The 20425-nt window shown below is 39.7% G+C and overlaps 2 protein-coding genes across 2 annotated transcripts in view; both read right to left on the reverse strand.

Moving 5' to 3' along the window:
- The window catches only part of LOC133452634 (potassium/sodium hyperpolarization-activated cyclic nucleotide-gated channel 2-like), a 34493-nt gene extending 29189 nt beyond the window's left edge, over positions 1–5304 (reverse strand). The window contains exons 1-2 of the mRNA XM_061732093.1: positions 4094–5304; positions 1278–1701 (exon numbers count right to left, since the gene is read on the reverse strand). Coding sequence (XP_061588077.1) covers positions 1278–1701; positions 4094–5304 — 1635 coding nt within the window. The remainder of the gene's footprint in view (positions 1–1277; positions 1702–4093) is intronic.
- Positions 5305–9905: 4601 nt separating this feature from the next.
- Positions 9906–20425, reverse strand: rnf126 (ring finger protein 126). The gene is made up of 9 exons (XM_061732094.1): positions 20280–20425; positions 18542–18600; positions 18392–18452; positions 18058–18296; positions 17209–17277; positions 16976–17045; positions 16611–16704; positions 16267–16382; positions 9906–10724 (listed from the first exon to the last, which is right to left on the reverse strand). Exons 1-9 carry the CDS (start codon positions 20352–20354, stop codon positions 10572–10574), a joined length of 936 nt encoding a protein of 311 aa, XP_061588078.1. The 5' UTR covers positions 20355–20425; the 3' UTR covers positions 9906–10571.

A 20425-nucleotide genomic window follows, 5' to 3' on the forward strand; every position in this document is an offset into this window, starting at 1 on the left:
AGTTGCTACAATCCTCTGTGGGCTGGTTTGTTTGTCATTTGTGACGTCTTGGGTTATGGTTAAGATCTCTATTGTATCTTAATCATTGTCTTTTTTCTTTTTTTAAATATCCATTCTACTTCAACCTATCAGCCTTTTCAATTTGTGTAGGGAGCCTTCAAGGGGGTTTGCAGCAATAATGACAGATAACATTGAGGAAACAGAAGCTTTTGAGCCGGGCATTCTCTGCATATGCCGGTGTCTTCTTCTCCATCTCATCTTCCACCATGCATGCCAAGTATCACTTCCCATCATGCATCGCTGTGTGTGTATGTGTGCATATCACATCATATCTTCAGAAATCCAATTATCCAAAAGGTCAAGTGAGCAGCCGAACCCCACTGCGCTGCTCACTATTGCAAAATGCCAACACCAGGCTGCCAATACTGGCATAAGTAAAAAGTTGAGTAATTTTGGTGGCATCACTGGATCTATTGAGACCCGGGCTGTTCTTCTTGATGTTAAGAGGTTATCCAAGGAGGTGCATGCCTTATCAAAGTGCAGATCTCTGAGTGAAAATATATAGTGTGTTAAGTTGCAAGGAAAGAAAAGGGGTTTACTAACAGTTAAAATTGCTCCTTGTTTTTTCTCTTTTTGCACTGAAAAGGGTTCCAAGTTGAATTTCAGTTAAATTCAGTATGGTAAAATTAGCAAATCCCCACACTATTTATATTCCTTCAACAAACTTTCATACCATAAGTTTCACCCACATCCACCTGCAGTTTGTAATTAAGTGGTCACATATATAATCATAGTCAATTGCCCCCTAATGCTGCATATTATCATTATCTTCCACCTCACCTGCTCTTCCCCTTGTGCCTTAATTGATCAACCATATTTGCCCTGATAATAGGCTGTTCATTATACTTCCTGATGTCAGCTGCAGTACTGTAAAATTAGACAGCAAGGCAAAGGGGGGAGGTGACTGTGCAGCAATAAGAGTAATTAGAATGCAAAGTTCGTTAATGCTCAAATATCCTGCTGGCATTATATTGCTTGTTTCTCACCAGGTGGCAGGTGAGAACATCAATACCGAGTCTCCAGGTCAAGGAGAGCATGCTGCTTGGAGCTAACAGAGGGGCAGATTGGTGGTCTGGTCATGTGCCAATAGCAGCATATTGGAAGCGACTCAGTATCCTTTTATCGCTAACTGCTTCCACTTTTTCTGTTATTATTGTGATTAGTAAGTTTATTATTGTCATTGTGGTCGGGGACAGACAGGAAATGTTTGTTCTTACCTCTTCCCACTGGTGAATGTAGCGTATTAATCTGGAGAGCCTCAGCAGCCTCAGAAGACTTAGGATCTTGGTAAAGCGGACTATCCTCAGGGCGCGAGCAGTCTTGTACACCTCTGAGTCGATCCCTTTCTCCACTATAAGGAATATGTAATCCACTGGGATAGAGGAGATGAAGTCTACAATAAACCAAGTTTTTAAGTATTTCTTTTTAATTGTTTTAGGGTCCAAAATTATATCTGAGTTGTCCTCTATTATGATTCCAGTGCGAAAGTTAAGCACCAGGTCCATGAGGAAGAACGTATCAGAAACCACGTTGAAGATGATCCAAGGCGTAGTGGTCTCCTCCTTGAAGAAAGTGATGCCTACAGGGATGATGATTAAGTTGCCCACCATAAACAGCAGCATTGTAAAATCCCAGTAGAACCTATCAGGAAGGTGTGTAGTTGGGATGTCAAGATAACATTTCATATATATATATATATATATATATATGGATGTGAAATGTAGAGAAGGGGGAAAAAAAGGAGACAAAGACAAAAATAGGCACAGATAAGAAAGTGGAGTTGCATGTGGAAAGCCAATAGGCACAGGAGACCTCCTCAATATAAACATGTACAAGTATGCAGGGAATAATAATAAAAAGATGCACAACTGACAAAATACATGTCCTATAATTAGGGTTCATGAACAATTTTCCTATCTCTTTTAGGATTGGCCAAATCAATCTAATGATGCCATGGCTTCTGAGTTTACCTTAGAGTAAAAACTAAGCGAGCTACTTTTGGATAATTTTAACCCTCATATTGTGCGTTTTTGTTTTAATTAGTTGTAATTCATTCAAGATTTTTCTCACTTGGACAATTAATTAACTAGGTTTTGTTAAATCCAAGTAATACAATATAGGTCGGATGGATGTGAATTGGAGATGGACAGTGCTGGATAAAGCTCTAAACAAAGATACAGTGCATTTTAACATCTATTGTTTGCAATCCTGATTTAAAGTTGTGATTTGTGTGATCAGATGAAAACAAGGCTGCATACCCTTTACACGACACAATGATTAGGAGTGGCCTAAGAGAGAAACTTCTTCAGGTTTGGCACGGTATAAACCATTACAGGAGATCCTGCCCACAGCAATAAACAACTATATTACCCCACAATGACTCTTTAAAGTGATTACAATGCTCACTGACTCTTTATTGCAAAAATTTCCCTTTTTTTCCCTTAAGTGATTAGTAAATAAATATTGAATTAAAACAAGTTTTATTTTTCCTTTTTTTCTTGAATTATATGGTTGAATTCTGACCTTCAAGACCAGTTTTGTTCTAATAAAATTGAGGAATGCCAAGAAGTAAAAAGATTAGAAACTAAAAGTGTTTTGGAATCTCTGTGACCTTCTGCCAATAGACTGGGATTCAGCCACAGGGCTTCATTTAGAGTTCAACACATTAGAGTTCACGTGAAGAGCAAACACACACACTACTACCTGGCGGTGGTGTGACATGTTGAGTAAAGGTAGTGTGGTTCTGGACAGTCCGATGAAGCCCAGCAGGTCTGGGGCAGCGCTGAGTCATTATACTGCACCTTATGCAACAAGCTCTGAGCCCTCTACAAGGGAATAACAATAAACGCCCTGATAATGTTATTTGAAGCAATTTTTGATGCTTTAACCTTGCATTAATCAGAATAAGAGCTAGGGGAGGGGAACTGCAGCTCTTCCTCATGATGGAGTCTGCGTGACTAAGACGCCTCTCTTATGATACCTGTTGTCATATTACATCCTGCCTGTTGAAAATATACTTTAGGCTTTGCCTTTAACGGTCTACTGGCTGGGCTTCATGCGATATAAGTGGCCCAGACATGAAAGGCGTTGAGGCGGTTTAAAGGTCGCGCTCAAACGCGCGAGCCGACTGGAAATGAGAGGGGAGCTGTCCACTCCCTGTGGTGCTGAAACCGCCCGATTCAACCAGCACATTGAATGAACCGCACACGCTTTCTAGCCTCACTACAATTCATCAACTGATAGGTATCGAATGAAAGGCTTTTACTCAAGCAGTAGTCAGGAGGGAGGCTCTTGACTCGTGGATTTACCCAAATATGTGAATGACAAAAAATTGGTGACGGACAAACCAGCTGTCTTTTATGTATTTGAGCCGTGACAAAAAGCGCACCCGCTAATAAAATGCGGGATCCGGGAAGTCGTAGAGCCGTATAGGTCTCAAGTGAGCATGCTTGAGGTTTTCGCACACTTGGCTCAAGGTGACATTCCATTACTGAGTGCATCGCATACACACACACATACACACACATAGCCTACATCCTGCCAGCACGGCTCTTGTCGCAGAGCAGACATTACAACAGTTATGAGCCAGATTCTTTAAAATTTTATTTTAAATTAACCCTAAATGGCGTGAGAGATGTGTCTTCTTTGATAAATGTGAGCGTCGTGTAAAAAAAAGACGAGAGGTGATAGCAGGCCTGGCTTATTCAGTACACCAGACATGCTACTGTTCCGACTGGATTTGTTTACAACCTTGAAAGGACGCTAAGTGCCATTTTCCTGACAACAGGTTGTTTAGGGGGAGGGGGAGTTAATGGCAGAAATCTATAATGGATCAATTAAATTCTCTTCAGATTTAATCATGTGGCACTGAAGTAGATATCATCAGTTAGTAGTCCTATAACAGTAATGCATGTGTCTCCAGAGTCACTGTGGTTCTGCTACTCACTGTAAAGTAAGTTGTAGATGACACCGAGGACCCTTGTGGGCCTCTCATGACTTCCACCTTGTAACCAACAGAAGCGCCATCTCTTACCTGAAATCGCTGTAAGGGTGGATAATCCAATTTCCAGCTGATTTTACCCTCTCCTGTTCCCTTTCCACCGCCTTTTGACTACCATACATGCGTAAGGAGAATTTGTTAACTCCCGGCTGCAGCATACTACTAAACTGCCGCTGCATGAAGCTGGCTTGGCTGCCCTGGGGCTCCGCATCCTCGGCGGGCAGGATTGACGGTCCATCCTCCTGCTTCAGGAAAGTGACAGAGTTCCTGGGCTGCTGGCTCTGACCCAGAGTCGGGCCGTGCAGCGAGGACGAGGCTTTCCGGCTCGGTGCGTTGGAAAAGGACACCTTTGAGTCCTTTTTCTCGGGGACGCCTCCGCCGGACCCCGGGGTGACTCCGGGGTGGGTGCTCTCCCCTCCCTGTCCCCCAGCCAGAGAGCCGCCCGGCGTGATGGAGCCGTCCATGCTTGTGCTGGTGGAATTACAGGCTCCTCGCTTCATGGCACCCCCTCCGTCCTCGCCTCTCCCAGACCCCGCCGTCTGCTTCTCCTGTTTGGAGATTATTGAGCGCAGGCTCCCGGTGCCGGAGTCCCTCCTGCATTCTCCGTTTTTGTTGCATTTCATGCTGGAAACTGAGGCGACGACGTTGCATGCATCACTCGCTGAGGCGTTCAAGACCTCTGCAGGTGCACCTGCAGGCGGCTGCGCTCCGGATGCTGTGGTGTGGCAGCGCTGATGGCCAGCATCGCCCGCACTGGCCGTGTCGGTGGCTCTGGAACTGGAGGCAGCAGTGGGCCGCGAGGCGGCGGCAGGGACGTCCTCTGTGTGAGGAAGGCAGGGGTCCTTGCTGGAGTTCCTCCTGGAAACCGAGGACGAGGCTCCCCCTCCTGGCGTAAAGTTCTTCATCCTGATACTGCCGCCTCCTCCTCCTCCTCCTCCTCCTCCGCCGCCTCCGCCGCCGCTCCCCCCGGCTCGGCGCAACCGCGGATGCTGAAACTTGGACTCTTCTTCTCCGTCCTCCGTCTCGTCCATCACACCTGGATGCTTGCCACCGGGTGCGAATGCACAAGCGGAGTCCACACCGTTTTGTCCGCTGTTGCTTCTCGTGCACTTGGATGCTGCAGCTGCAGCCTTGTTTGAGTTGATGTGGCCGCGTCCACCGCTGCTGCTGCCGCCCGCTGTTTTCTTTTTCATGGTGGCGGCAGACGCCGGTGAGACCTCATTCCTGTCCATGACATTGAGCATATCAAATTTTGCCTCCAATTATCTTTTGAAGAAAGCCAATCAGAACAAAGGCTGGCGGTGGCGAGGACAAGGGACAGGGAGAGAGAAAGAAGGGCTGTAGAGAGGGAGGGGTAGACGTGACTTATTTGCAAACTACTGCACTTTATGTCCTCAATTCATTGTGTCAGAGATGTCTAAGCACACAACTTTGCCGCAGTCACGCAATTCAAATTGTACTTTGTATCAAACGGTTGAATGGACTTCACTGAGTCTAAGGAGAAAATCACATATGTTAATATTTATTGCAAAAGCATTACTGGGTAAACTACCACTGTACATATCCAATTTATTAAAATATTACTCTAGCAGCTATAATACCAGATCATCAGAGAAAATTCTCCTCAAGGTCCCAAGCACTCGAACAGAGTTGGGTAAATCAGCCTTTTCCTTTTATGCACCGCAAGCTTGGAATGAGCTACAACACAAACTCAACCTTAAATATTTACCCTCTCTTAACATGTTCAAACACATGTTAAAATCAGTTTTTACAGAACAATGTCATTGTTTTTAATCAAGTGTCATTCTTGTCATGAATTCTTTTTAGCTTTCTGATCCTTGTATGTTTTATGTTTGTTTTTTGTTTTGATATTTTTTTATTTTTTGTAAAGTTACTTGTCCTTGTATGTATTTTCTTTTATATGAAACTGAATTTATTTTTTTGCTGCTATCTTGACCAGGACTCCCTGGCAGAAGAGATATTGTATCTCAATGGGACTTTCCTGAATAAATAAACAATTTGGTTACGCATCCAAATAAACTATATCCAAATGAACACAGTTATTTACAGTACTTCAAACATAGGCTACTCACATCAAAAGTTTAATTGCTGCGCATGAATGAAAATTCAAATGAAGTAATGTGTTGGAGGAGGTGGTTTGACAATGACAAACACCTTTGATCAAGGGGTGTTTAGTGCCCCCTAGCGTCTTTACAGATTGACCAATGGCAAGAATGTCCCAGCATTATTTATGTGCACTGACACAATTTCCAATACTGTCAGTGGGGAAACGGTTATTAACAGCTACAGATCTGCTGTCAATGTCAAACTTTCAATATTTATGTGGGCTTTTCTCACTAAATGTTATGTGGAAGGTTTGTGCCTGTTGGAGTGCTTCCATGTGGAAAACAGCCCGAACATCTAAACCTGCTACCACGAGGAAGAAGACAGTGAGTGGAGGGTAGATGCATACTCAAATTTTAGGGAACAGTTTTCTGCTTTTTTCCTTCATTTGATTTCGTTCTTGTTTGATGATGTTGGTAAAACTACAAATTTAATTGTGCATTAAAAATATCAAGTATATTAATGTGGTCAATTTGTGGGCAAATTCTTTATATGTACTCTAGTTAATCAGTTATTAATTGTCTTTTCAAAAGTTGTCGAGGAAACTAATATGATTTAACACTGAGGAATCCATTCATAGGTACAAACACATATTGCATCACTGGCTGAGGTATGGCTTCACTTAGATAACATACATTCATGATGGGGAGACAATTCATATATATAGGCTACTGCTTAACTGAAGCATCACCCCTGATAAATATTATTTTTCAATGCATGAATGAATGCGGGGTGTATCATGACTCTCTTCTTAAACTATCAAATCAATATACTGTAACTTAAAGTGATTTGCACCTTTTTTATGTGATATAAATGCAAAAGATATCATTTTTAGTGACTTTGTAAACCAACTTCATTGTCTTTGGAAACTTCAAACCAATACAGAATTCAATACCAGCAAAACATGCAAACACAGGGGAGAGAGAGAGAGTGTGACATTAATATTATAATTTCATGTATCAATTGTATTGTAATTTATTGTATGTATATGTATGCTTTCGGCAACAATGGTTACCATTCTTGCCAATAAAGCCAATTTGAATTGAATTGAATTGAGAGAGAGAGAGAATGTGGAACCGACAAAAGATTACAGAAGTTTAAGCATTCTGGAAAATTTTACAATCAGCACTTGACAGGTGTCATGGTTGGGTAAAACAGCAACATTCACCAAAGGTTTAAAAAAAGAAGAAGAAAGTGTTCATGACTCAGCAGCACAGTGGCTTAGTGGTTAGTACTGTTGCCTCACAGCAAGAAGGTTCCCGGTTTGACTCCCAGGCCTGGCAGGGTCTTTCTGTGTGGAATTTGCATGTTCTCCCCGTGCTTGCGTGGGTTCCCTCCAGGTTCCTCTGGCTTCCTCCCATTGCCAAAAAACATGTGTACTAGGATGATGATTCTAAATTGTGTGAATGTATGTCTGGTTGTTTGTCTGTATATGTGGCCCTGCGATAGACTGGTGACCTGTCCAGGGTGAACACCTGCCTCTCATCTGTAATTAGCTGGGATAGGCTCCAGCAGACCCCACAGGATAAAATAGGTATAGAAAATGGATGGATGTTCATGACTCAGCACGAGTGTCTAAATCTATTAGATGGACCTACACTATTTTAATTGCCTTTTGTTGCATATTCTTAAAGGTGTTTCCCCAAAATCCTTTGCAGAGGTAGTGCATTTCAGTGAGTGGGAATGTTTTCTACAATGCATTGTCACATTTTTGAATGCATGTGGGTGAGCTGTAGGTGAAGGTAAAATGTTAAATAGGATAGAATAGGAGAACTCATCAAAGCAGCTGCATCAAGATACCAATGATGCAGAGGCATTCAATTCAATATTTTAGAGACCTGTGTTACTGTGCTCCAATAACAATAGACCATGGACCTTCCCAGGAGGTCCATGGTTATTTCAGGAGGACAACACCAGACTTCCTTCTGGAAAATGTACAACACTGTGACCTCATAGACACAATGTGTGTGCTTGACTGGAAAAGTAAGTCATGTATTTTACATGACTAAAGAAAAGAGATAGATATACTGCTTTTGTTGCATTTCTGGAAATGTGTTTTTTAAATCTTGAATTATATGTCGATGAATATCTATTCAATTAAAACAAGTAAATTTCATATTAGAAGTAGTAAACGCAAAAGCAGGAGCAGGAACTCTGGTAGCATATTTCGAAATGAGTTAGTACCAATAGAACCACAGAGCACCATCCTCACACATCCAGGCCATGATAATGGAGTGCTCTGTTAAGAGTGGAGATAAAGTAGTTAGCCTGTTTTCTCTGAACTAGTTTTGGGTGAGTCTAATTTTGCCCATAATGTCCAGTATATTATTTAAACTTTAGAAAACATCTGATTGCTGGCAGCAACCGTTCACATCTGTTGAATTAAAATACAGTTAATGACATGCACTGGGTATGCACCAGGATATCTCCAGTTCAGTTCTGACTATGTGCATCTTCATGTTATCTTTTCTTTGCTTTATTATTCAAAAAATATAGTTAAATATGCAGTTGCACCACAGGTCAGTAGGGGGGTGTAACCAAGTGGTGCTCTCAGTTTTCAACAGATCATAGACCAAAAAGACACTATAATATTGAGCCATAAACACATTTCAGTAGTGCACAGGTGGAGGAGCCACAACCTATTAAGGTTTGTCCATTAATCAAAGTGAAATGTGTTAACCTACATAAGGAAGATGAAGAGATAACCTTACAAGTGTGGCACAAATGACACACAAGGGGCAATATTTGCACCAAATGGGGACTCCCAATCTAATTTTACTTACAGGTCGTCTGATACCTTCAGCAATACATTTCATCAGTTATTGTTTATTTTCAAATAAGATCACAGGTCACTGTAGCAACAGACAAAACAGTGAATGTCAAAGAGATTATTTCCTTATTTTTCTTTTGGTCAAAATATTTCAGTGGCATGTTGCTTCCTTTTTTCTTTTTTTTTAAATAAAAAAAATTCTGAAGACTTTGTAAACAATAATTAGGGTTTTGTAAATACTCCAAATAAAGAGTTATGTTGCAACGTGCCAAAACAGACTTTCATTAACTGAGGCAGGCTTACTTTCTTTCAGAGCATCGGGTTTTCTGTTCTACTATCCTCACAGTAATAGATAGGGTCCGAATTGCCATAAACAATATGAAAGTATGGATCAACCAGACTGTGCAATAACCAGGAAAGTGCAATAACTTTGAGCAATATTTCATAACTTATTTCTTTTCTATTCATATCATTCTATTTATGGCACAGCAATTTTAATTTTTTATCTTTATATGGGTGTTTGGTTTTTAGGGTGTTTTATATATGACAGTGCTGAGTGAGTGAGATGTCAATTTCCCCGAGGGAACCTCCCAAAGGGATTAATAAAGTCATCTGAATCGGAATCTGAAATCAATCTTGGTGATTTAACGGTATACTTGAGGCACTTCAGTACCGATTGAGGAATTAAGCAAATCTGTTGATTTTAGCACTTTATTGTGACTGTACAAAAAATTCAGCAGATAAAACAATAACACTTGTATTGTAAAATGTATTTGGCCATTTCCATAGAGGTAAAATCATTTTATGCTTTTTTTTGTTAGTACACTGTTCAATTTGTTTTTCACAGGTTTGAGAAACATTTCACAAAAGAAACTAAAAGAAAAGAAAAACCATCTTTACCATAAGAAGATTAAAACACACTGGAGTAAGTTCAAATAAAAAGAAAATGCACACATCTTCAAAGATTTATTAATTGCCAAGACTAAAATTGAAAAAAAAAAATCATGTTTTTATACAGTAGTTTATCAGATTCACATTATTCAAATACTCACATTCACTCAGATCAGGCAGAATCCTGTGCAAAACAAAATGTGCTAATAAATAAATTAAAAAAAGAAAAAAACTAAAATGCAAAATGTCCATTTGTCTCCTTGGGGATCTTAGTGTGAAGTGTCAGCTGTACAGTGGCTGACATTTCAGAATTAATTTTCAATCAATGCATCAATGAACTGCACCCCCACAGGCAATGTTTGTTTTTTGTTGTTCTTCTTTATTTATTTTTTTCTTTAAAAAGAGCATTTTGTCTTTTAAATATAAAATATATCCTAACCTTTTGGCAAGGAGACATTTCAAGGACAAGTTTCCAGTCCCACTTGTATTATATTTTATATCCTTTCTGGATCCTCTTTCAACTAAGTCTAAACTCCTCACATACTCAGTAAAAATAGCAGCAGGAGCTGGACCCAGCATCTGTGCAGCACAGGGGGAGGAATGATGACTAAAGTTGAGTTTGTCCCCAAGAACTGAGACAATAACTGTCTTGGTCTGAGCTGCACAGAAGAGATGTTGGGTCCCAGCTTGGCGTAGAGCTTTCAGATGTTTACAGGTGGTTAAAATCTATGAGTTGCTGGCAGCATTCTCATTACTAGGGGAGCTTGGGGAGGATGAAGAGGAGGAAGAGGGAGAGAAGTTCATTCCTGATAACTCTGGTGGGTCTGTGGCAGTGTTCTGTCCACTAAGACTCTTTCGGCACACAGGACACGTATCATGCTGTCAGGAGGGAGAATCAAAACATTATTAACTGGTTCACAATCAATACATTGATAAAATATTCATCAATACAAATAATTCAATGTTCAAGCACAATGAGCACAGAGTAGAATGTTTTTGCTCAGCAACATCATACAACTATACATTGAATTAAAAAAATATAAACTAACCAACCACACGATTAACTCTACAAACTTAAAGGAGTGTGAAGAAAAGTAAAGAAAGACAAACAAGTTTATACTTAAAAAAAATGTTTGGGATAACTATAGTATCAGCAGATTCATTGGTGACAGAAGTAGTTGTAAAAGGAGCTTCTGCCAAAGGCCTTCTCTTTCTCAACAAGAATAGATTATGGTTCATCACTGTCTTAAATTCATCTGGGAGTATTTGATCAGTTAAAGTGAATATCAGATGCTAATTTCTTATCTTGGGTACCTATATACTAGCTTTTCACCAATTATACATCCAAGTATAATCAATCTCAAGTATACATCTTTGTGCAACTGAGATAATATTGTTATAAGTGTTTTCTGGTTGTTTAAATATCGGGAGGTTCTTAAGTGTTGACTGGTAAAATTTCTGAAAGTTTTCCATGAAGCTCACCTCTTTATTCTCGTTGCCGTTTTTTGCTTTTAAAGTCGGTGTGATATCAATACGTATCTAAACACTAAACTGGGCCAGGAATATCGTTGCTGGAAGCTGTCCTTGTACATCGCCTTTACTCTAAGGAAGAATCCCAACAGACAAGGGCCGGGTTTCCCAGATCAGTTAAGTAGTTCTTAACAGCGAAAGACTTCTTTCAAACCTTCTTAAGGAGCCTGTGAAAGAAAATCGCGTTTCCCAGAGTTGCTCTTAGCTTAAGTATCTCTTTCATTAAGAAGGAAATGAAAGATGCTGCTGACCCAGTCTTTACAACCATCTTAGTGAACAAAGACTCACAGATCCAGCCGCGTCAGGCAAATCAATATCACACCAAGCAATGAGATATTAAAACAATTCACCCCGCACAAATTTTGATTTATTTTATACTTTAGATTTATATTGTTTAGCATTTATTGGTGACAGCAAAGGGGGAAAAAAAGAAAAATAAGGAATAACAAGTGTGTTCCTGTATATGCTTTATGCGCACAAATAAAATGATCATCATGAATATCATTTATTTGATAATTTGGCTGCTATACAGCATGTTCTCGCTGCAAATCAACCGCGTCACCGTGCGCGAAGCAGAACTGTTTATATGAACGCATTCGTGCGTCAGCACTTCAGTCCCCTGGACGTGTGTCGGACCGGGCTGTCCAGGCAGCCGTGACACCGATCCTCCTGCCCGAGCCCGAGCGCATCTATGTGATGACAGGGAAGCAGCAGCTGATCAACGGGATCCTTTGATGAATCGTTCATACAGTCTCAAATATAATCAATGGTGTCGGTTTATATTAAAGAATCTTTTTGCCCAGAAGAAAAAAGAGCGAAGACAACGACCCATAACTATTTTCTTCTCTTGAAAAAACCCACCGCATGCAGCATCATTCAGAAGAGGAGGAATACGTGCGTGGCGGGGATGATCTCTGCAATCTGAAGCCCTCTATAATTGTAAAAAGAATTTCACTTATCACGGGTTCTTTTTGGAACATAACCCCTGCGAAAAACCAGGGTTTGCTGTAATTCCACGTTGCGATTTGCGAAACTCGCCTTCTCTTGGCTCATGTTTTTGAACGCACACACACGCCCACCCCGTTTACTCCCGGTCTCCGTGTGTGGGGAAAAAAAGCCTCACTGTAGCCAGAAATAACGGAGTAACACACCGTTTGGATGAAAAAGGGTCATTGAATTATATTTATCATCTTAATTTTTTATTATAACGCACAGGCAGCAGTGAATTAGTGCGTTAGGCAGCAGTGCTGCGTGTGAAAATGCGCTGATAGTGATCGGTGATCGATTTGCCTGGCATCGATTCATTTGGTTTCAGAACCGTACAGCTGCTCCAAAGAGCGTCTGAAAGAGCGAAACTAAAGGACGGTGTTAAGAAGTCATCTGGGAAACACCCGTATCTTAGGATTCTCTCTTAGTTCAAACCTTCTTTGAACCTCTCTTAAATCCTTAAGAGAGGTTGGATCTGGGAAACCCGGCCAAGGAAGTTCCCACCGTATGACATAATTAACTCTCTTCCTCAAATAAAGTCTCACATACAGTTTGCAAAACCTTATGTACACAGTCTCTATGCTGCATCGAAAAAAAAACACCTTGTACATCTCTTTAATTTAAAAATGATGTATAAGGTAAGAAATACTTTCTTCAACACTTTACTTCCATCCGCAAACATGGAAAAGCATGCCATGTATACTTCAAATATTTCCATTTTCTCATGAAGACTTTAGCATAGCGAGTACATTCACATGGTCAGTTATAATCTTACTAACGTCATTCTAAATATGACAATACTGAGATGAATGTGATCAGTCGAGTTGCTTTGAGTCTATTCACTTCATTTTATTAAATGATCTGCTGACTGTAATATGTGTTGACTACGAGTGTTTAATCATTGTGGTAGGCTAACATCAATGTTGACAACCCCCAAGACAGAGGGGCTGAAGATCCATGTGATCTGCTAGAAAGTTTTGGTTTGACTCAACATGTGATAATCCAGAAGATTAAAAAAGCAGTCGGTGTATCAATATCAAGTCCAGGAACAGTGCTGTGTCCAATCAAAACCAATTTGGACAAACTGACACAACTTTACCCAATCAACTACAAAAACCTGGAGGATAGAATGGATCCGCTAAACTCATCCTACTCATCGATATTTTACCCACAGATTTCTTTAAGAAAATTGTACCGTTCATGGCATCTGATCTGATTCAAATAATGAACTCATCCCTTTTATCAGGTACTTTCCCCAGACCTTGGAGACAGCAGTCATCAAACCAATGTTAACCAACAATTTGGACAGGTAACTATTGCAAACTTACACACTTCAAATCTTCAGTTCATCAGTAAAGTTATTGAAACGGCTGTTTCAATAGTTAAATACCTTCTTAACTCTGACCTCTTCCAGTCTAGTTTTCTGCTCACACGAGCACTGAGACGGCCCTTGCATAGAACAATGCATTGAGTGGATGTCCCACAATTTTCTTCAGTTGAACAAAAACAAAAATGAAGTGGTTGTTTTTGGACAAAAACAAGAGCGTTACAGAGTCAGCACACAGGTTCAGGTATTACAGCTACAAAACACTGATAAGGCCCGAAATCTGGGTTTAGTCATGGACTCAGACCTGAACCTCCAGACACATTAAAACCATTACAAAGTGCGCCTTATATCACATGAAGAACATCTTTTGCATCAAAGGACTAATGTCTCAGCAGGACCTTGAGAAACTCATCCATGCGTTTATCTTCAGTCAACGTGACAGTTTTTTTAGAGATCTGCCAAAAAAAAGTAAATCAGACAGCTGCAGCTGATCCACAATTCTGCTGCCCGGGTTCTCACCATAACTAAGAAAGTGGACTACATCACCCCAGTTCTGATTTCCTTACACTGGCTCCCTGTATCTCAGAGAATAGACTTTAAAATACTTTAAAAAACTGTTTGTTTTGTTAATCACAGGACCAAAATACATCAGAGTCATATCAACCGTCCAGGCCTCTCAAGTCTTCTCGATCAGGGCTGCCCTGTGTCCCCAGAATCAGAACAAAACATGGAGAAGCAGCATTCAGCCTTCACGCTCTGCAGATATAGAACAAACTTCCAGAAAACTGCAGGAATGTTGAAATCCTCAGTCGCTTTAATCAAGGTTAATATCTCATTTGTATACAGCTGCCTTTTACTGATTAAAACCACCCAATTTAGATTTGAACTATGTTAATTTCATTACTAAATTGTAACTTTAGCTTAAGTCTAACTTTTCTTTATTCTGCCACTGTATTGTAACTAAGATTTTTCCTCTACTTTTCATGTTTTTATTATGTAAAGCACCTTAAACTGCCTTGGTACTAAAATGTGCCATACAAATAAACTTGCCTTGTCTAATTCAAAATGTATTTCTGTCTAAATAAAGAGATACTCTATATTGATGTAGCCTTCCATACACATCCGCCCAGTCTTTAAATATTTTTAAATCTCAGTTAAAGACCCACCTTTTTTCCCTTGCTTTCAATTAGTGTTTTTTTTATATTGTCTTACCCAGATTTGTCTTTTAACCCTTTTCTTTTCTTATATCTTTTTAAAAGCATCTGAAAAATGTCTCTTTTTATGTCTTCGTTTTTAGCATTTAAGCACTTTCTGTGAAGCACTTTGGTTGCGGCTCAGCCGTTTGTATATGTGCTATACAAATACATTTGACTTGACTAATAACACACCGACTGTGAAATAACAAGAGACAGCCTGGATTGAATGGCGCTTTTCCACTAGGACCTACTCAGCTCGACTCAACTTGGCCAGTATTCTTTTCCACTACAATCCGGTACCCGGAGCAGAAGTAGACGAGGTTGGAGCGAAGCTGCTGTGACCCACTTTTGAGTGTGTGACACAAACGAAGAAGAATAATAAAAACTCCCAGGATGTAGAACCTGGAGGAGATGATATATGTGCTGCTGGGTCTGTGGCCTGTGTTCAATATCAAGTTAAAAAATGAAAGTGAGAGAAGGCTTCAAACGACGAGGCTTTTTAATTTGTTTTTTAGCTCGTCTTGGCGCTGCTGAACAGTTCGTTGGTAGCCAAGAGCAGCTATGGACTGACAAAGCTCCTGGTAGATCTTGTCAACCGTCTAAACCCCTTTGAATCATCTCCTCAGTCACCAGGTTTCTGAACATCTGCACCTCAGAGTTGGACCACAGAGCAGACTTCTGTGCTGCCGTTTGTTGAATAGAATGAACGCCTCCGTCAGAGTCGCTCTTTAAATGATGTCCACATCCTGATTCAGACGTGTGATGACGTCAGATACAGCCCGACTCAGCCCGCTTAGAATCTCGGCAGAGTAGTTACAGAAAAAGTATCTACTCGGCACAGTTAAACCCCTAGTGGAAAAGCCCCGTAAGTCAACAAACCGGCACATAAACGTAGCTTATTAGAAGTTTACCAGCCATCACTTACATTGAATTATAGAGGTAGATAATGTTAAGCATTGACCTCTTTTTGCTGTCATTTTCATAATATCACGTTGAAAAAAAAAGTTAAATGTTCTGGTATGTCTAAGGATGTATTTGCCTAATATTAAGACCCACTGCAATCAGATATTTTTTTAAATCTTAGCCAACGAAAAAAGCTAAATGTTAACTTAAAAGCGGCGGTACTAATTGCATATGATTGCATGTGGTATTCTAAGATCAAACATAAAAGGCTTATTCTGAGGATATACAGGCTTTAAATTGAATTGTTAAAAGGAAACATTGTATGAAACCATTTTTCCACCACTTTTGTGTGTTTTTTAACAAATCTGTGATTTGTTACAGATTTACACTGTAACTAATAAGAATCCCAAAGCACAATCAGTATCTCACATTAACGCTGCACTTCTGTTTCACCCATTCAAACTAGATTTATACATACCTGCTCCAGCCACGGTACTATACAGTCATTATGAAACAAATGATTGCATGGTAGTTGCCTAACACTCTCTGCGACACTGTAGTCTTCTTTGCATACGGGACACTCTAAACCAGCACCTGAACAAAGAGTAAAAATAAATGACATAAGGTCTCTGATTGTTCATATGTGATCTAGCTGAATAGAAACTTTTCATACCAAATCTGTTTATTTTAATTAAAGTCAAGCTATTGAGCGATATTGTCTTAAATTCACGAAATGACATATCATACCTTTAAAAATGTTAGAATGCAGGAAAATAAAACCCAGAAAAGAAGAAGGAAAAGATCAGTTTCAGAAGAACTTACTAACGTGTTCTTGCGTGATGGAAATTGTTGGCAAACTCTTTATTCTTTCTCTGTCTGCAGGAGGAGGACCAGTATTTTCAAATTGGTTTAATAACTGAAATTGAAAAGCACCAGATTCAGAATTAATTATTGAGGGCTAATTTCCATGAATACAAAAGCATTTTTGGAGATTACAACATTTAGACATCCTCTTCCAATACACAGATATATCTCACTTAAAAAATATATATATTTCCAAAGATTGAGTTTTCAGTTTCAGAGATACACACATTTTGAATAAACAAAAAAAATAATGACTGTGAAGTTCTTTATACACTTGATTCTTCTCATCATGCAAATAATTATTTTTGTTTTCTTCTTCTTACCTGTGTGATGATAGCATCGAGTCCGTTGGCACCCCAGGCATAATCCATTGGATTGGAATGTAGCATACCCCTACAAGACAAGTAGCTGGTGAGTGAAAAAGTTAAAAATAAAAAAAAAATAAAAAAAACCTTTACAAAGCTTTTTTTTTTTTTTTATTATCCAGTTACAAGAAACAACCTTGTGAACATGTCACACAGTTTGTTTGGGTTTTGTTTTTTTTTTCCAAACTTACCATGGTCCCATCCCGATATTTGGCATGGCTGTAGGTGCTATGATTCCATTTACTAGCTGCTGAATAATTCTGTATTGAGTAACAGAAATAAACAAATATTAAAAGGATTCACCACATGACACAACTGAAGATATACCAGTTTTCAATGGTACTTCTTCACAATAATACATTGCCTTGCTAATGAGTTTGTCTGTTTGTGGCCATTAGAGAACAGATTTTTAGAGCCAATGATGTAAACCAAACGTGCACACGTTTGCACAAGAAAATCCATTATTGTAGTTTAGCCTACATTTTCACGTAACAGTAGCGCTCCAGCACATCTCATGTGTAGGATAGTGTTTGGATAACCCATGTAGCCTCGACCAGATCAATTTATCAAGACAGATGTATTTTTGGATTAAAAATAAGTTTCCAGAGTCCGAGAATACAATTACTTTTCACTTGATCCATTACCTAAACAGTTAATATGTTTCTTTTTGTTATTTTTGAGGAATTAAGATTTTGAGGAGTATTATGAAACTATACAGAGCTATATTATGTTTAAACCAACACACCTGAATCATGTTAATATGCAAATTAAAGTAATGCCATCTGCAGCCATAATGTAAATTGAAGTCAGTTCAATAATACTTTTTAAATCCCCAAAATGAAATGATATATATATTTTAAATATAGCATATCTAATATGTTACAACATATTCATAATTAACAAACACACTGGGCACATTATCAGGTACACCAGGTGTACCTAATAAAAACGAGAGTGCCTGTGTGTGGCTACATAAAAGATATGTCATATACTGTATATTTCACATACTACACAGACCTTACTGCTTAAAAAAGTCTCACCCCTCTAATGTGGGCACGCCTTCGTGGCGCATTCCCTGTCGTCGAGGTACATGTCGACCCCGGGGCTGCCTTGCACTGTATCGTTGCCGTGATGCCATTTCCCTTTCTCTCCTGTTTTCTGCCTCTCGATTGTCCTCTGTGGATAATCGCGTCCGAAGGTCAAAGTTTTCATCAAAAATACCAAGGGCAAATGGTCCATATCCAGTGGGAAATGTGAATAAGTGTTGATGGTCCGTGTTCTGTTTTAAAAAAGAACAATGAGGCAAAGTCAAATTAAGGTGTACAGTAAAACAAGTTTTGCCCGAACTAGATGATTAATTATTGTTGCGCTCACCTCCATAAATGGGCGGTTCTGATCTCCGGCAGAGGTACTGGATGATGACACATTGTCACTACTGTGTGAACACATTATGTAAAAATGTAAGACTCAGACATCAACATTAACATCAAATGAAATGTAATATTTACGAAATACACTCCTTACCTTCTCTCTTCAGGCAATTCCTCAATAAACCCAGATTCACAGTGTGGACATGTGTAGTCCTAAAGAAAACATATATGAAATATATAAATACACTACGCCCAGTGGTGGACAGTAACGGAGTAAATTTACTTGTGTACTGTACTTAAGTACATATCCGGAGGATTTGTACTTTACTTGAGTATTAGATTTCTTTGGTACTTATTACTCTTACTTGAATACATTTCCAAGACAAATATTTTTACTTTTACTCGAGTACATTTCTAGGAAGGCTGAAAAGTACTCGTTACTTTCAGGTCTGCTCTTTTTTCTTCTTCCCTAAAATCCTATTGGACACAAGCTGTTTTTGTCAAAGGAGGAGACCTATCACAGTGCACGCTCTCCACTGGGATGTACGTAAAGCGGAAATACGTCAAGCCTCCTCAAAATGATACCGCCAAAGTAGCCTGCGTTTGTCGAGACAGAGCCGCAACAAGTCAAGACAGAGCCGCAACAATGGCTACGGAGGGGGATCCAGACTTAGTTGGATGGTGCAGGTTCATTTGGTTTCAGTTCATGATTGTTAATAAACTCTGCATCATCTGTCCTCTTATGATCCCATTCATTTGATTTGTTTTTGGTGTTTCTGGAGGTTTTATATAACATTGTGGTTCTAAAAGCAGCACATCAGTGCAGCTGGTTTCAAAGAGTTCATTCTCAAATACAAGAGTTAAAAGATCCTTAAATTAATTTAGAAAAAATATAGTAATTTACTGATGTGGAAAATAAGAAATTTACTCTTACTCTTACTTTTACTTAAAGTAAATTTAAAAGCATTTACTTTTGGATACTTAAGTACCTTTAAAAGCAAGTACTTTTCTACTCTTACTCGAGTAATATTTTGACTGAGCTACTTTTACTTGTAATGGAGTAAATTTTGACCAGTAGTATTTGTACTCTTACTCAAGTACTGGGGTCGAGTACTCCACCACTGTCCACCTCTGACTATGCCTAACATCATTTCTGTCACGTCTAACACTATTATATTATAAAACAGAACCACTAAACATAAACATCTCAGTATACAGGTTTACTACAGCCTGGTGAACATGGTGTATATTTCACATGAGCAGTTCCTTGACAATGCAGCATCTCACAGCTATGCAGCTCAGTATAAAGTAAATGTTACTGTAACATTCAAGAAGCTTCCTATGAAAGGCTTGACAACAGATTGCTCTTGTCACAACAGCAAGGTCAACCCACAGAAAATCACTTCACACAGAGGGAATACAGTACAAGTTTTACTTTCATTTTGTAATGCCACAACTACAGCCAACTATCAGCAAACCTTGTGGTAAATACATGTCCAAATAAAACTGTATGCGTTTTCCGGACAAAGGAACATTTAATTCTGAACAGAAAAATTATTATCTTTTTAAATCAGGACTAACAAACCTCTGTGGGGGAAGTATTTAGTGTGACACACCACCACAGCTGGACTCGTCCAATTGTAAACATAGTATTCATTTATACTGTTAAATACTGAGCGATATGAGTAGATTTACAGCTATAAAGCACATGTTTTTACACGAGGTGCCCGGCAACTTGGTTGTGACACCCATGGGTGCTTGGATGGCTAGCTCCACCGCGCAGCTGCACCGCAGCTCTGGGGGAGAAACACTCCTGAGATCCGCACACACGGACATCTTCACACACGCAGAGACAGCAAGTGTCCGGGCTGAGGTGTCGATGACAGTCTTACCGGTAAACGCGGTGTGATCTCCGCCGAGCAGCGGTGACAGAAGAACAGGCAGGGCCGTGGAGGGGCTTCAGCCATCTCTACCGCGGAGGAGGCGCTGCGACGGCGGCCGGCGAGGGACAGTTCAGCACTTCAGTCAGGAAACGCGC

Source organism: Cololabis saira, chromosome 10 (assembly GCF_033807715.1).
Source record: "Cololabis saira isolate AMF1-May2022 chromosome 10, fColSai1.1, whole genome shotgun sequence".
NCBI lineage: Eukaryota > Metazoa > Chordata > Actinopteri > Beloniformes > Belonidae > Cololabis > Cololabis saira.